At 37.0% G+C, this 17,556-nt stretch overlaps 2 protein-coding genes across 2 annotated transcripts; one reads left to right on the top strand and one right to left on the bottom strand.

The window, feature by feature from the left end:
* Nucleotides 1-1,639: 1,639 nt before the first annotated feature.
* Nucleotides 1,640-2,596, top strand: LOC112865380 (olfactory receptor 10AG1-like). Its single transcript, XM_025928455.2, has one exon. It carries the CDS (start codon nucleotides 1,640-1,642, stop codon nucleotides 2,594-2,596), a length of 957 nt encoding a protein of 318 aa, XP_025784240.2.
* A 6,292-nt stretch (nucleotides 2,597-8,888) lies between these two features.
* LOC112865146 (olfactory receptor 5T1-like) lies at nucleotides 8,889-9,881 on the bottom strand. The gene has a single exon (XM_025928188.2). It carries the CDS (start codon nucleotides 9,879-9,881, stop codon nucleotides 8,889-8,891), a length of 993 nt encoding a protein of 330 aa, XP_025783973.2.
* Between the last annotated feature and the right edge of the window lie 7,675 nt (nucleotides 9,882-17,556).

Raw genomic sequence — 17,556 nt, forward strand, 5'->3', positions numbered from 1 at the left:
GCAGAGAGACAGGGAGACATAGACTATGATGCAGGCTCCAGGATCTGAGATGTCAGCACAGAGCCCAACGCAGGGCTTGAACTCACAAACCATGAAACCATGGCCTGGGCCAAAGTCAGACGCTCAACCAACTAAGCCACCCAGGCGTCCCTCTCTAGCTTACTTTATTGTATGACTACAGTATATAATACCTATAACATACAAAACATGAGCTAATTGACTGTTTATGTTAGTAACTAAGTTTTGAGGGAGTCAAAAATTATACCCAGATTTTTGACTGCCTGGGATGGGCTTGGTGCATTTTTCAAGGGTCAACTGTATATATTCATAATACACAGTATTTATTCAAAGTAAGCTATAATATATATTAAAAATATGTATCGATTGATATGTTTATAATTTATATGAAAAGTATATTGTATATTAATTATATATTCAGAAACACATACTTAGAGGTAAAAGTAAGGTATACAAAAACAGATTTCACATTTTGTCTGGCATTAGATGTGTCAACCCTAAGATCAAATTCCCTCACACCTTTTATTTTCCATTTTCTTTGTTTAATTACTCCATAAAAGCCCTAAACTTATCTGATTATTCCTAAAGTCCTAACATTTGGAATATAAACAGAATTATTAAGATTTTGGAGAGAGGCATGGTAGGGTTAAGGACGTATTACATCAAAATCTTATATAATTTATTTTACATTCCAAACATATGACAGTTACTATGTATGGTACATGATTTCTAACACAACTGTATATGGTATGTTAAATGAAGTCTTTTTCTCTGATGGAATCTGGGCAATATACCCTATTTTCCTGATCAGATTCTAAGTCTCTTTCCCAGTTAGCGAGCAGCCAAGACTGACCTGAGGCAGGGCCTGGCTATGCAGTCCTACTGACCACCTTGCCCTGTGGTTATCTGAGATGGAGTTCACAGAGGAAACGTCAAACCAAACATGAAAGAATCATACAAATTGATTGGAAATTAGAAGGTGCTAGGCAGGGACACCTGGGTGGCTCAGTTGGTTAAGCATCCAACTACAGCTCAGGTCATGATCTCGTGATTTGCAGGTTCTAGCCCCACATTGGGCCCTCTGCTTTCAACATGGAGACCACTTCAGATTTTCTGTCCCCCTTGCTCTCTGCCCCTCTCCCGTTTATGTGTGTTCTCTCTCTCTCACTCTCTCTCTCTCAATAATAAACATTAAAAAAAGAAGGTGTTAGGCAGAAAAAATACAAATAAAGTACTGTAGATACCAGATCAATCAGGAAAGAGACACATTCCTCATTACAGAACGTCCTGTGTTAATTAGTGCAGTTCTTATCCTAAGAATAGGCTACCTGATGCGTTTTGTTTTTATTTTATTGTTGTTTGTTTTGCTGTGTTATCCATTTATATATGTTATTAATAGCAGCAGGAAGATTAGTGTTTAAGATTACTTTCTGTTTTTATGTACTGGGATTTGGAGATGTTGGATTTGAAATATATCACCAACAATAGAAAACAAAAAACAGAAAAACTGGATATCTATCTTGTGTCAGTGGATTTGAAATCATCTATTTAATATGTCCCATTCTGCAATGGGCCCAGCAGTTGAAGAGAGTTCTAAGCCTTGAAATCATTTTCTTTGTAGATGGAATCTAAAGGACAATATCCTCCACGAGGGAATCACACTACATTAATGGATTTCATACTGCTTGGCTTTTCTGATGTTCCTGACCTCCAAGAGTTTCTTTTTGGGGTGTTTTTGATAATTTATGTGATTATTCTGATGGGAAATAGCCTCATTATCATAATAACCCAGATTGATCCCTCCCTCCGGACTCCCATGTATTTTTTCCTTGGGAACTTTTCTTCCTTGGAAATATGTTATGTGTCAGTCACTGTCCCCAGATTATTAACAGATCTTTGTAGACAAAGTAGAAGCATTTCCTTTCTGGCCTGTGCTACACAAATGTATTTCTTTCTGGTCTTTGGAGCCACCGAGTGCTTTATTTTGACTGCAATGGCTTACGACAGGTATGTCGCCATTTGCAACCCCTTACTCTACCCTCTCATCATGAACAGTAGGCTGTGTATCCAATTGGCAGCTGGCTGTTGGATCACTGGAATTCCAGTACACATAGGGTTCACCTACCTAATCTTCTCTCTACCCTTCTGCGGGTCCAATCAGTTGAATCACTTTTTCTGTGACATACCTCCAATACTTAAGCTTGCCTGTGGGGATACTTTTACGATTGAGATATTGGTTTATACAGTTGCTGTTCTAGTTGTCACTATTCCTTTTATGTTGATTCTTGGATCTTATGTGAAAATAATCTCAACCATCCTGAAGCTGCCATCAGCCGCTGGGCGAGCCAAGGCATTCTCTACGTGTTCTTCCCACTTTGTGGTTGTGACTTTATTCTTTGGATCAGGCATCATTTCGTATTTGAGACCAAAGTCCAGCCATTCAACAGGAATGGACAAATTTCTTTCTCTCTTTTACAGCATTGTGACACCAATGTTTAATCCCATAATATATTGCCTGAGAAACAAAGATGTTTTGGTGGCACTCAAAAAATTCTTACCAAAATGGATTGTAATATGACTCAAAAACATAGTTTTGTAAAATCTATTTTCTTATTTATCACAGTCTCCATCCATTCATGTTGGTTCGTCTCCAATTTTTCCAGGACTCTTAATTATTCTATTGAAGTGTTGCCATATTCTTATATCATATTAAATAAACCCAGCAGTTATTTTTTAATGTTTATTTATTTATTTTGAGAGATAGAGAGAGAGAGAGACAGCATGAGTGGTGGACAGGCAGAAAGAGAGAGGGAAAGAGAGAATCCCAAACAGGCTCTGTGCTGTCAGCCCCAGAACCTGATGCTGGGTTCAAACTCATGAACCATGAGATCATGACTTGACCCAAAATCGAGAGTCTGACACTTAACCTACTGAGTCAGTTGTTATTTTTAAACAGTATATTAATCCCACATTTAATCCAAAGTATTGAAATATTTAAAACAACACATAGGAGTTATTAAAGGTGATGTTGCTGCTGCTTTTTGGTAAGATTCCAGAATATGGCCAACATTTTCTGTTTCACAGAAAGATTATTCATTTTTTCTATCTCCAGTCCCAACATATTATATGAAAATATTAGACATCTAGTTAACTTTGTTACATGGAAAGGATGACAAATAATAAAAGTTGAACTACTGATATTTTATCTGCTCATGATTAGTAATCACCTTCTAATCAGGTGAGGTCATGTAAAGAAAGGAAGGATTTGAATCCAATGGTACTAAGTACAGTTGACGTGTTACAGATAATTCACATTCAATCTGTTTTTTATTGGTGAGTCATCAGCTATTCCCTAAAGCTGAATTCACATATGGAAAAGGGGGCCACATTATCTCCTTTCCAGGATCCAGTCTTCCTCCAGAATGTTACCTAATCTACTTTACTTTTGTCATGTTAATTAGAAGACTTGATGGTAATTTGGACATATAGATTTTAAATGTATAGAAATGATACAAATGTGGGGAGAAAGAGATAACAGTTTTGGGTAATTGAAATGAGTTTTATATAAAACTATCAAAATGTTAGCTCTGGTGGGGCACCTGGGTGGCTCAGTTGGTTGAGCATTCAACTGCAGCTCTTGTCATGATCTCAAGCCTCCAGAGTTCGACCCCCACGTTGGGCTCTGTGCTGACAGCTCAGAGCCTGGACTCTGCTTTGGATTCTGTGTCTCCCTCTCTCTCTGCCCCTCCCCCACTCGTGCTCTGTCTCTGTCTCTCAAAAATAAATAAACGTTAAAAAAAATGTTAGTTCTGGGCTGTGTGAGTTACATTTCTTATCTCTTCCTCCCTTCTTGAAGTAGAAATCAACAATTTCCCTTCTTTCTTTTTTAAAAGAAACTTTCCAGTGTCTTAATGACAAAGAAATAGCTGTGTAGGAAGACAGGAAAGAGTAAATCTGAACATTAAAGAAGCAAAATTTGATAAAATTCCTATTAGTCAATACTGTTCTTCCCATATCTGTTTCCTCCACACCATTCCGGATTCTGTAAACCTCTGGGCACCAACCATTCCAGGCCCTTGGGTATTCCCAGCAGGCCTCCCATAATATTCCTTTGAAAATATAGAATACCTTCACTCCCCCCTTCACCTTCTCCATTACCGTACTGCATTTATCACCAGAGTTCTTTAGAAGGAATAAAAGAGCGTATATAACACAACTTCCCTATGATTCCTCCCTGGCATAAAACTTCAACTTAAAGGAAAAAAAGAAAAGAAAAGAAAAGAAAAACAAATGCTAAGAAATAATTATCAAGGTCATCATCGTATAATTTTAACAAAGCTGGGTCACATTTTGGTAACTCTCACAATATTTCAACCTTTTTCATTATTATTACACTTGTTATGGTGATCTGTGGTCAGTGATCTTTGATGTCTTGGGGTTCCATGACTGCACTCATGTAAGAAGGCAAGTTTAACCAATGAATGTACTGTGTGTTCTGAAAGCTCCACCGACTGGTCGTTCACCTCTCTCTCTTCCTCTCCTCAGGCCTCCCTATCCCCTGAGACACAAGAATAGTGAAATTAAGCCAGTTGATAATCCTACAATGGCCTCTAAGTGTTCAAGTGAAAAAAAAAATCACACTTTAAATAGAAAGCTTAGAAATGATTCAGCTTAGTGAGGAAGGTGTGCTTAATGCCAAAAATAGGCTGACAGGTAGGCCTCTTGTACCAAACAGCCAAGTTTGTAAATGCAAAAGAGAAGTTCTTAAAGGAAATTAAAAGTGTTTCTCCATTGAACCCAGAAATGATAAGAAAGTGAAACAGCCTTATTGTTGACGTGGAGAAAGTTTTAGTTGTCTGGATAGATCAAACCAGCCACGACATTCCCTTATCCCAAAGCTTATCTGAGAGCAAGGCTCTGACTCTCTCCAGTTCTATGAAGGCTGAGAGAGGTAAAACTAGAAAAAAAGTCCGAAGCTAGCAGAGGTTGGTTCATGAGGTTAAAGGAAAGAAAACGTCTCCATAACATCAAAGGGCAAGGTAAAGCAACAGAAGCTGATACAGAAGCTTCAGCAAGTTACCAACAAGATCCAGCTAAGATACTAATGAAGGTGGCCTCACTCAACAACAGATTTTTCACCCGAGATGAAACAGCCTTCTACTGGAAGAAGATTCCATCTAAGACTTTCACAGCAGGAGAGGAGAAGTCAATACTTAACTTCAAAGCTTCAAAGGACAGGCTGACTCTATCTCATTAGGGGCTAATGCAGCTGCTCGCTTTAAGTTGAAACCAGTCCTCATTTACCATTCTGAAAGTCCTAAGGTCCTCAGGAATTATGCTAATTATGCTAAATCTACTCTGCCTGTGCCCTAGAAATGGGACAACACAGTCTGGATGACAGCACATCTGTTTCCAACGTGGTTTACTGACTATTTTACGCCTACAGTTGAGACTTACCACTCAAAAAAAAAAAAAAAAAAAGATTTCGTTCAAGCTACTACTGCCCATTGACCATGCATCTGATCATCTGAGAGTTTTGATGGAGATGGACAAGATTAGTGTGGTTTCCATGCCTGCTAAGACAATTTAGCAGCTCACGGATCAAGTAATAATTATAACTTCCAAGTTTTATTATCTAAGAAATGCATTTTGTGAAGTGATAGCTGCCGTAGATAGGGATCCCTTTGATGGACCTGGGAAAAGTAAACTGAAAAACCTTCTGGAAAGGACTCACCATTCTGCCTTTAGTGGAGGAAGTAGTGGGATTCAGGACTTTAGTGTAGGGGGGCAGCCAGATGGCTCAGTCTGTTGAGCATCCTTTTCAGCTCAGGTCATGATCTCATGGTTCATGAGTTCGAGTCTTGATTCAGGCCTTCTGCTGTGAGTGCAGAACCCACTTTGGATCCTCTGTCCCCTCTCTCTCTGCCCCTACTCCACTCATACATGTTGCACACTCTCTTCCTCTTCTTCTTCTTCTTCTTCTTCTTCTTCTTCTTCTTCTTCTCTCTCTCTCTCTCTCTCTCTCCCTCTCTCTCTCTCTCTCTCTCTCAAATAAATAAATACTTTAAAAAGAAAACTTTAGGGGCACCCAGGTGGCTCAGTCTGTTAAGCATCTGACCAGCTCAGGTCATGATCTCGTGGTTTGTGAGTTCTGGCCCCATATGCGACTCTGTGCTGACAGCTCAGAGCCTGGAGCCTACTTCGCATTCTGTGTCTCCCTCTCTTTCTGCTCCTCCCCCGCTCATGTTCTGTCTCTCAAAAATAAATAAACTTTAAAAAAATTTTAAAAGAAGACTTTGATGAAGGAAGTAACTGCAGATGTGGAGGGAATAGCAAGAGAGCCAGAATGAGAGGAGGGGCCTGAATGGGTGACTAAATTGCTACCATCTCATGATCAAACTAACGAATGAGGAGATGCTCTTCATGGATGAATAAATAATGTGTTTTGTTTTGTTTTGTTTGAAATGGAAGCTACTCCTGGTGAAGCTTTAGAGATTGTTGGATTGACAACAAAAGATTTATAACAGTATATAAACGTAGGTGATAAAGCTATAGCAGGTTTTGTGAGGATTGACTCCAATTTGGAAAGTGGGAAAGTGGGTAAATGCTACCGAACAGCATCACGTGTGACAGGGAGATCATTACTGAAAGAAAGAGTCCATCGATGCAGCAAATGTCATTGTTGTCTTAATTTAAGAAATTGCCACAGCCACCCCAGCCTTCAGCACAGCACCCTGATCAGTCAGAAGCCATGAACACTGAGACAAGAATCCACCAGCAAAAAAGATTATGGCTTGTTGAAAGTTGAGATGATGGCTAGCATTTTTTAGCAATAAAGTATTTTTATTATTATTATTTTAATATTTATTTAGCTTATTTTGCTTTACTGCAATATTCAACTCATTAATGTGGTCTGGAACTGCACCCACAATGTCTCTGAGGTGTCCCTATAACTAACTTTGAAGGAGATCTATCCTTGCAATGCGAATAAAGCCTGCTGAAAGCAGGGCTAAACAGGTGCATGATAGAGACTCTCTTCTGTACCTTGGATCTTGGGCCCGGGCACTGAGAGGTGGCGGCATCTTCAAGGCCATCACAAGGTGGTAGGAAAACAGAGCCAAAGCTGAGTCTGAACCAAGCCTCTAGGGAAACCTATTAGGATGGGTTGGGGCTTAGTGGTGTAAACAGCCAAATCTGCCAGCTGGCTGTATCTTATCCCGAATGGTGCCTGTCTTTTGTCATTCTTGAGTTTAGGTAAAATTTTGATTAATGCTAGTGTCTGCTCTCCGTGTTCCATAAGGAAGCAAAAGTAGATTTATGTCCATGCTCTGCATGATGTACTAAAAGGGGGAGAAATGCATCCTCACACACAGCATGGTAGTGCCACCAGGGATTTGAACACATTAGCTGTGGTCCTGGAATCATAGGCTGGGATTAGATTGCCGCCAATGGACAGATTTAAGGTTAGATCAGTGTGCTTGATCTGGACTCAGATGCAAATGAATCCTTGAAAAGCAGATTGGGATTATGCGAGCCGTGGTTTTGCTATGAATGAGGCGGCATTTGCTCAAGCTTGTCAGACAGAAGTATAATGTTTGCTTATAACTGAAACTATGACAGATTATCCAATTTGCATTATAGGGAGAAGGAAGATAATATTATACAATTTAGTGTAAAGATACACATACATGGGATTCCATGAGTGTGTACGCGTATGTGTGTGTGTAAATAAACCCAATATTTGTATGTTGAAATCTTATCTCCTAATACTTCAGAAGGTAACTGTACGTGGAGACAGGATCTTTGAGGAGGTAATTAACTTAAAATGACGTTGTATTGCCTATGACTGTTAATCTTACAGGAATAGATTAAGACACTGACATGAGAAAAAAAAAAATCACGGAGACAATGAATGAATGAAAACTGTCCACCTACAAATGTAGGAGGGAGGCTTCAGGAGAAGTCAACCCTGGCATCACCTTGACCTTAGGCTTCTCATGTCTGGAGCTGTGAGAAAATAGTATATATATATTTTTTGTTTAAGCAACCTGTCTGTGGTACTTTGCTATGGCATCCCTAGCAAAACAATACAACCAATATGGCATATATACGTGTGTTTACATGCACGTATGTGTTTTCCTGTGGATATATATGTTTAAACATAGTGTAATATATATATATATATATATATATATATATATATATATATGTATGCATAATTTTATTAAGAAGTGCTAAACTTAAAAATAAAACAGTCAATTATTTTAGTTGCAAAATGGGTTTATTCAATGTAGCAGAGAATTGTACTTTGGGCCATGCAAGCTATGGTAAAAAAACATTGGCAAGTCCAGAGAAAGAGGAGAAGGGCAACTCTTTTATAAAAGACAGAGAGAGTTGGGAAGGGCTCTTGTAAACAAAAGTCTTTAGGAGTAAGTTGAGAGTTCAAGTATAGTGGTTTTGCATTGCGTGGGTTGTGACAGTCCTTGGCTGGCTGGGCTGTAGTCAGGGGAGGAGGAAACCTTTCTTCCTCTTGCTGGGGTAGTAAAGTCTGGAATTCATCCTTTTGGGAATACAAGATACATCTCTTCCTTTTGGTTCTGTTGACCACAAGTGGAAGGACATAAGTGCTCTCCCTGCTGGCCTCTTGATTCCCATCTTAAATGAGTTTCCCTTTATTCAATTTCACAGAAGCAAATAGATGACAGTTTCTGCTTGTGTAAAAACTGCTTTGGTGGTGAGTTGACTATGATCTTTATTTAAAAATGTCCCAAAATAACAGAAATACACTAAGTAATGAAAACAAATCACTTGAATCATAGCTTTTTGTCTGAAGACATTTCCATTAATGTTCATTTCTTTCAATTTAATGTTTAGTGTGAAAAGTATACTTTATTGGCAAACCAGCTTTTACCAAACACTCTTTTCATTGCATCTTTCACATCTTTGTTCCTCAAACTATAGATAATGGGATTCAGCATAGGAATCACAATCGTGTAAAATACTGACACTATCATATCATGATCCAAAGCATAGCTGGAATTAGGTCTCACATACATGAAGAGAACCGTACCGTGAAAAATTGATACTCCAGTTAGGTGAGAGCCACACGTGGAAAAGACCTTCCGCCTCCCTTCAGCGGAATGCATCCTCAGAATGGCCAACAGAATAAAACCATAGGAGACCAGGACTATGAGGATAGTGGATATCTCAATAGATCCCGCAAAGTAGAAGACTAGCAGTTGGTTTATGTGAGTGTCAGAACAAGAAATAGCGAGAAGAGGAGGGATGTCACAAAAGACATGTTTAATTTCATTGGATGCACAGAAGGATAGACGAAAAGTAGCCACGGTGTGTAAAGTAGCATGCAGAAAGCCACCAACATAGCAGGAAATTATGAGCGGCACGTAGACTCTGGGTGACATTCTAACTGAATACAGGAGAGGGTTGTAGATTGCTACATAGCGATCATAAGCCATTGCAGCTAAGATAAAACATTCCGTGGTTCCGAAAGTAACAAAGAGAAACATCTGTGCTGCACATCCAAGGAATGAAATGGCTTTATTCTCTGACAAGAAATTGACTAACATTTTTGGGGTGACAGCTGAAGAGTAGCAGGCATCCAGGAATGATAAGACACTCAGAAAATAGTACATAGGGTTGTGGAGCCGAGAATCCCCAATGACCAATAAAACCATTCCCAAGTTTCCCATCATCGTAAAAAGATAGATTGCTAGAAATAGGAAAAATAGGAAAACTTGCAGCTTAAAATCATTTGTGAAGCCCATCAATATAAATGTCGTGACTTCAGTCACATTTTCCATCTGAATCCTGTATAAATCTAAATCTGATGGCACTGCTGACATTTCAGATTTTATTTATAGGTTTTAAAGACAATATGTCTTTTTTTTTTCTTCTTGGAAAATGCAATCTACTCAATCACAGCCTCATGTCTATTTCTTAGAAGGACATATTGATACCTTTGGCAGTCAAGGAATAGGCAGCAATGAAGAAGTTGGGTCCAAGTGGATGCATCACCCTGTTCAAACAAATTAAATAAATTATTTCATTTCATTGTTGGCTACACTTGCCATGTGAAAAATAGTGGCACTTCTTGTGCTTCTATTCCTAGTTTATTTTCTGCTAAATTTAATGCCCCTTAGTTTCATATTGCATCATCTTAAAATTCAGAAAGATAAATAAATATAGGAATTTTGAATACAAAAAATATTATAAGACGAAGCACAGAGCTGAGTACTCTGAGTACTGATCCCAGATATTCTACGACCTGCATGGAATGCCTTTCCTTAACGTGCACAGTTGGTAAAATGGGAGCAAATACACTTACATCACAAGATTGGATTGGGTTTGAATGACAAAACCAATGACAAAATGTTTCCAGATTACCAGAAAATGGAATAAGTTGGACTTATCCAATTTGTTAGATGAGGCAGCCTTTTCCAAATAACTATTTGATGTTCTGTTTTCTAATTGTTATCTCATATCATTAGTATTTCTAGAATAGTAGTGAACAGAATGGAAGATCTAATGGAGCTACATGCACTTTGTTTGCAAACAAAACCAGAGTCATGTTGTTGTTGTTGTTTCCTTGTTTGTTTACAGTTTTGTTTCTTGAAACACCTGACAGGAAGTTGCCCAGGTTTGGCTTCATTGTTTATTTTACTGTTATTGTTTTTCAAATTTTAACTTAATATTAATTCAAGACTTTTCTCAACACGTATAGTTATTATCCCTGCAAAGTCCTGGAGTTGTGTTTTGAGACACATTCCTATGAAAACTAATTCATGGCCATTCCTTTACCATGTTATAGTTGCTTACCTGGAGTCTCTATATTTACTCTAAAATAAATATCAACTGATAATAGATAATAAAATTGTTTATTGAAGTTATTGCTAAGAGAATACAATCACCACGTAAGCCAAAATCTTGTGTTTTATTCCTGCTCTATTTTTCTATGCTGTCAAACTGTTTCTCATTCAGTGAAGTATGAAGAAAGGAAAGTGTAGAACAAACAAAATGCTGAAGAGTCATCAGTATCTGGACTGAAAACCTCCATCACTGAAGCAAAATTAAATAGTGCATCTACCATATTTAGGAGCAAGATTTCAGGATGGTGACTGTTGTTTTTCCTCAGCGTGTCATAGACCAAAATTGATAAAGGAGTGAAAAATTTGTGGTGCAAAGGACTAGGTTGAATTCAGTGACCTACAAATGATCTATATTCCTAACATAAAACACACTATATTTTTGTTATGTTGAGACTATATTATATATGATTATATATTATATCAAGAATATATACTGTATAGTATATACAATATACTATATTATATCAAGTAGAGAATGATAAAATTAAAAGTATCATCAGAAGGAAAAGAAATCTAGATTTCTTTATTTTCCCTAAAGAAATTCCTCCCAGATTCATGTGGAAAAATTGCTTAGTACATAGAATGAACAGCTTTTTAAGTGTGGAATTACCAGGGCTGCCTGGGCGGTTCAGTTGATTAAGCATCCGACTTCGGCTCAGGTCATGATCTCATGGTTCATGGGTTCAAGCCCCACATCAGGTTCTGTGCTGACAGCTCAGAGTCTGGAGCCTGCTTCAGATTCTGTGTCTACTTCTCTCTCTGCCCCTCCCCTGTTCATACTGTGTCTCTCTCTCAAAACTAAATATTAAAAAAATTAATAAATGTGGGTTTACCAGACCAAATATATATACACACACATATATATACACATATATATGCATATATATATACTTGATATATATACTTGATATATATATATACATATATATATATGTATATATGTATGTGTATATATATGTATATATATGTGTATATATATATATATATATATATATATATATATATGTACTTGATCCTTAGAGAAATAAAGAGCAAAACAATGTAATTAAGTTAAATATTGACTTCTGTGTTAATTCATACAACTCATATATTACTCATGAAAAAACACATATGTAGGAATTAAGCAGATAGAAGCATGGTGAAAAGAAATTAAAATACACAACCAAATTTAGAAAAATGTACGAATAGGTGGTCTAGTAAAAGAATCTATTAAAAAATACATTTGACCTGACGTACATATGGGAAATTCCAACTTCACTACAATTCTAACCTTTACCTATGTGTCTGAAATACCACACTTACGGAAGATAGAGAACATTATATTTGCTTGGACTCTAAAACCCTGAATTAAAATCTCAGATTTAACACCTAGTAAGACCTTAGACAAGTAACTTTATCCTCCTGACCGAAGAGTAACTAAGATTGACCAAAATTTCTGTGGCTGTCTTGTTCAACTACATGAACATGATGTGATTGCAGAGTGCTTATGTATAAGATGCAGTAAGATATATTTTATTAAATTCAAGTGTTTGTTATATGTGAGAGATGCATACATATGAAATATGACTTCTAAATTTTATTTAACTACAGAAAAATAGAGAGTTATAAAACCATTTTTTTTTTTACATTTATTTAGTTTTGAGAAACAAAGTGAGACAAAGCGTGAGTGGCGGAGGGAGAGAGAGAGAGAGTAGAGACACAGAATCCGAAGCAGGCTCCAGGCTCCGAGCTGTCAGCATAGAGCCCAATGTGGGGCTCGAACTCACAGACCGTGAGATCATGACCTGAGCCGAAGTTGGACACTCAACCGACTGAGCCACCCAAGTGCCCCTATAAAATCATTTTTTATCAAAGCATTGAGCAATGAAAGGATCCTGAGTATTTCTTCTTTTCTTAGGCATATATGTGTTATATGACACTTACATATTAAAATACCATTCTCAGGGATGCCTGGGTGGCTCGGTCGGTTGAGTGTCTGACTTTGGCTCAGGTCATGATCTCACAGTTCGTGGGTTCAAGCACTGCGTCGGGCTCTGTGCTGACAGCTTAGAGACTGGAGCCTGCTTCAGATTCTGTGTCTTCTCCTCTCTCTGTCCCTCCCATGCTCATGCTCTATCTCTCTCTGTCTCTCAATAATAAATAAACGTTAAGAAAAAAGAATAAATACCATTCTCATAAGTCTAACCCCAATGAATGCCAATATTCTATGGTATCAGACATCTTAAAATGCATCTCTGTCACTACATTGTTTTTGTTTGTTTCTTTTAAAGTTTATTTATTTTTGAGAGACAGAGAGCACAAGCAGGGGAAGGGCAGAGAGAGAGAGGGAGACACAGAATCTGAAGCAGACTCCCCACTCGGAGCTGTCAGCACAGAGCTCCACCTGGGGCTCAAATCCATGAAGAATAAGATCATGACCTGAGCCTAAGTCAGACACTTAACCAACTGAGCCACCCGGGTGCCACTCTGTCACTGCATTTTGACTTTGAGCATATCAGCAAGATAATTGTATGCTGACAATAAATCCCCCTCCTAATTTTGTCCATAATAATTTTCCATAACTCTTGATATCTGATCACATGTGTAGGACAAGTAGGTAGTTTATGAATGAAGTTATATCTTACTCCAAATAATGCTCCATTAGAGCAATTATGTACTTCACCGTAGGGAGCTGGAAGAATGATGGGCAAAAAAATACGAGGTGCATTTACTTCATCCAAGATGGCTCTTCATCAAACAGGCCTTCTGTCAACTATTATTTAAGGAAATAAGAACTGATTGTTTTTACATTTAGCCGATTTCACTTTGAGAGATAGAAGCTTAAAAGACGAAAATATTGGTCCCAAATTAAAAAAAAAAAGTCAATCTGGGAAACTAAAATCATGCCATGATCTCACTGTTCATGAGATAGAGCCTCAGGTCCAGCTCTACACGAACAGCACAGAGCTTGCTTGGGATTCTCTCTCTCCCTCTCCCTCCACCACTTCCCTGCTCATGCTCTCCCTCAATCTTGCTCTCTCAAAGTGAATAAATAAACTTAAAAATTGTAGAATCTGGTTTGAGATTTGAGTTCATACCTTCTAAAATATTTTGCAAGTGACGAAAAACTTTTCCTCTTACCTGAGCCACTCACACAGTTAAGGTATACTATAAATATTAAGCCTTTGGATTTGTATACCCGGTTCTTGAGCCTTTTTTGAAGTCCACGGTGATGCCCTAAGGACAAAACACACTAATTCTCTTCTGGGACAGAAAAGTAACAAGATGAGTTAATTTTTTCCATAATGAACAAGTGAATAGTTTTGGAGTAATTACATGAGAAAAATGATTATATGAATGCACTTTGGCCTCTGGTAAACATCATCCTCAGTGGAAAAAAAAAATATGCCTAGAACTGGAAAGGAAATCAAATACTACAGGATGTAATCCTGGCTCTGATACTAAATAGCTATGTGCCATTGCGTGGATGACTTACATTCTCTGAATTCCAGTTTCCTTTTTCTGGGAATAACACCTGTTTATTTCTCTCAAAATTCTGTAATATGTACACCATGAACTGATAGGAAGGCACAACCTATAAGAGACTTCGAAATAATTTAATAAAGCTTACTATGCTTATTTAATTTTAAATGGTATACTTCTAAGTGGTACGAGAGATATACATGAATAGAAAGTAATTACAAAACATATGGTGGAGTGTGCAGACAGACCATCTTTTACACAGTATAACATTAGAATATTAGAGATCTGACAGAGATACATGTCGAATTTCTTGCGTTAATATAATGGTCTTGAATTGTATTGGGGATCCCATATTCTAATCTATATATTAGTACCTAGTTATTTACTTAAAATTTTCTAATTGTAAACAATATATAGATGCCTGAACTGCACATTCAGAGGTTCTAAATTAGTAGTTAATGAATGTTGGCCATGGAATCTGGGTGAGAGAAGGAAAGAAAGAAAGAAGAAAAGAAAGAGAAAGAAAGAAAGAAAGAAAGAAAGAAAGAAAGAAAGAAAGAAAGAAAATGATGAAGAAAGAAAAGAAGGGAGGGAGGGAGGAAGGAAGGGGGGGAGGAAGGAGGAAGAATTTGTAGGCATTCCAATTGAAAAAATGGTATTTGTAGCCAGCCCAGTTATGAACAAAGGATCTATTAAGTAAATGCAATTCCCAAAATATCCACACATTCAATGTAACTCTAATTAAAATGAAAAAGGCATTTTTGCAGAAATTTACAGGGTAATTCTACACTTTACACAAAAAGGCCAAGGAAATCAGGTAGTCAAAACAATTTTGAAAAAGAACAATAGTGTTGGATAGATCAAGATTTATCAAGAAGCCAAACTAATAGACGGTGGCGCTGGTGAAAAGAGAGACATACCCTTGTCTCAAAATAGTTCTTAGACCTTAATCTAAAACCTAATACTACAACATTTGTAGAGAGAACATAAGACATTTGCGTGACCTGTGTTAGTCACCAATCTGTATATAAAACACGAAATTCATGAACTATAAGAACGAAAAATGATAAACCATTCATTACAATTAAATTTTTTTTTTGCTTAGTGGAAGACACTGTTGAGGGAATGAACCAGCCACAGACGTGTACAAAATATTCGCTAGACAGCTATCCAAGAAAGGACGTATATCCAGAATATGTAAAGAAGCCTAAAAAGCCAATAATTTGAAAACAAAAGAAAAACAATAAAAAAGGATATAAACTTAAACACATCATCATAGAAGATATATAGATGTCAACTGAGTGTATGAAAAACTGTTCAACAGCATTTGAGATTAGGGAAATATAATTTAAAACCACAATGTCACCTCATACACCTACTAAAATGACTCTAAGTTTTTATAATGATTAGAATTTTTAAAGTGTGAAAAGAAATGACAAGGGCAAGTACTTACAAGGATACAGAGAAAATGGAGCTCTCATCCATTGCTAGTAAGAAACAAAATGAAACAATCTTACAATTTCCAATGAAGTGAAATATACACTTATATACCCTGGAAATCTCACTCTGTGTTATTCACCCAAGACCAAAGAAAACATATGGACACACAAAGCTTTACTGCAATATTTATAACAGCTTTATTCACTCTATTCCAATAGTAGAAATAATCCAAATGTCCATCAGCTAGTGAATGGATAAACTGTGTACATCCATTATCCTTCCTCATTTCTGAGTTTCTTGTTTTATGCTGGACTTTCTGATATATCCACAGTGGTTCTGTAGCCAATAACAAATGAATTTTTTATCAAATCTCATATTTAGTGACCTAGTCTACTTCCCCCAACAAATTCACTGGTGAGTAGGGACTGTTGTACTGAACAATAAAGTCTCTCTTGTTTGATAGTTAAGGTCCCCATACTATTTCCCTAAAAAATTCTGGTGAATATCCATGTTCCTTTCCCCCTTTACTTAGCTATCATGTACTTTTTATTCGTTTCAAAAAGACATCAGCTATTAAAGAACATTGTATGGTATGCCTTTGGAGAGTAACCTCTGAATGATTCTAGCTTATATTTTTACAAGTTCTACCATTCCATAAATGGATGTTGCCTCTTTCTGCAGTCAAATGCTGTCTCCCTGAACTATACCCCCAGGAAGATGTTACCTCTTTTTGATTTAAAATTTAACTTGTAATTAATCTAAGAATAGATTAACAATAGAATCTTCACAAAAAGCTATTGTAGAGGTTTTTCAGTGTGGTGATGTATCTTTTAAGTTTTCCACCTCCTAAGACTTTAAAGTGGCTGAGATGGATGGCCCTTAGGAAAAATTGGAACTAGTTACCTGAGCAAGTTCAGGATTTTTTTTTGCATCTCTTTCTTCTGTTTCTGCTTCTCTTTAGCCTTGTTTTCTGTTTATAGAAATGGTTTGACTATATGGCTGAGTCATATTAGTGACATCCCCAGAGATTTATACCTCATTCTGTACTAATGCAAAAAAATATGGGTGCGTCCTTGCTTTTGCAGATAAATAATATGAAGAGAATCTAGTTATATTGCTCAAATATGGAATCACCTGTTCTCTAAGATTTCTTGACTTAACTATTAATTCTTTTGGTGCAGGATATTAATAGAAATTCAAATGAATGTGCTAGAAACTTCCATTGCATTCATTTTGCCAGGTCTTCCGGGTTAAGAAAGATGATACTTGAAAAGAGAATCGTTATGGTGTCTAAGCAAATAGCAAGACGTTACCATTAAGAAAACCAAGTTTAGTTTGTTTCTTTGATTGATTGTATTCCTTCAAATGTTTCCCAATAAATACCAGCAACTCATTTTGATCAATTTTCAATAGTACTGGATTAAGTGATGAGTAAGGCTTTTTAAATATCTCTGTCTCTCCTTTAATATAATACTTGTTTGAACTGTTTTTGACACACCTTAATTTATCCATCTGGGTCTTTTAAAATAAAATCTAAATAGGTATGATTCTAGAAATACCATCTTACGAAAACAACATAAATGAGTGAAGACAATAATTTAAGAGCTCAGAATGTTAAAAGATAGTAACTGATTGTCAAATGTCTATACATGGTGCCAACCTAGAGAAATAATGGAAGAAAAGCTACCAAGAAAGTGGGTTGGGCATCCAGCTCTTTATTTCTGCTCAGGTCGATTCCAGAGTCCTCAGA

This window comes from Puma concolor, chromosome D1 (assembly GCF_028749965.1).
Source record: "Puma concolor isolate L17-30 chromosome D1, mPumCon1.1.hap2, whole genome shotgun sequence".
NCBI classification, from domain to species: domain Eukaryota; kingdom Metazoa; phylum Chordata; class Mammalia; order Carnivora; family Felidae; genus Puma; species Puma concolor.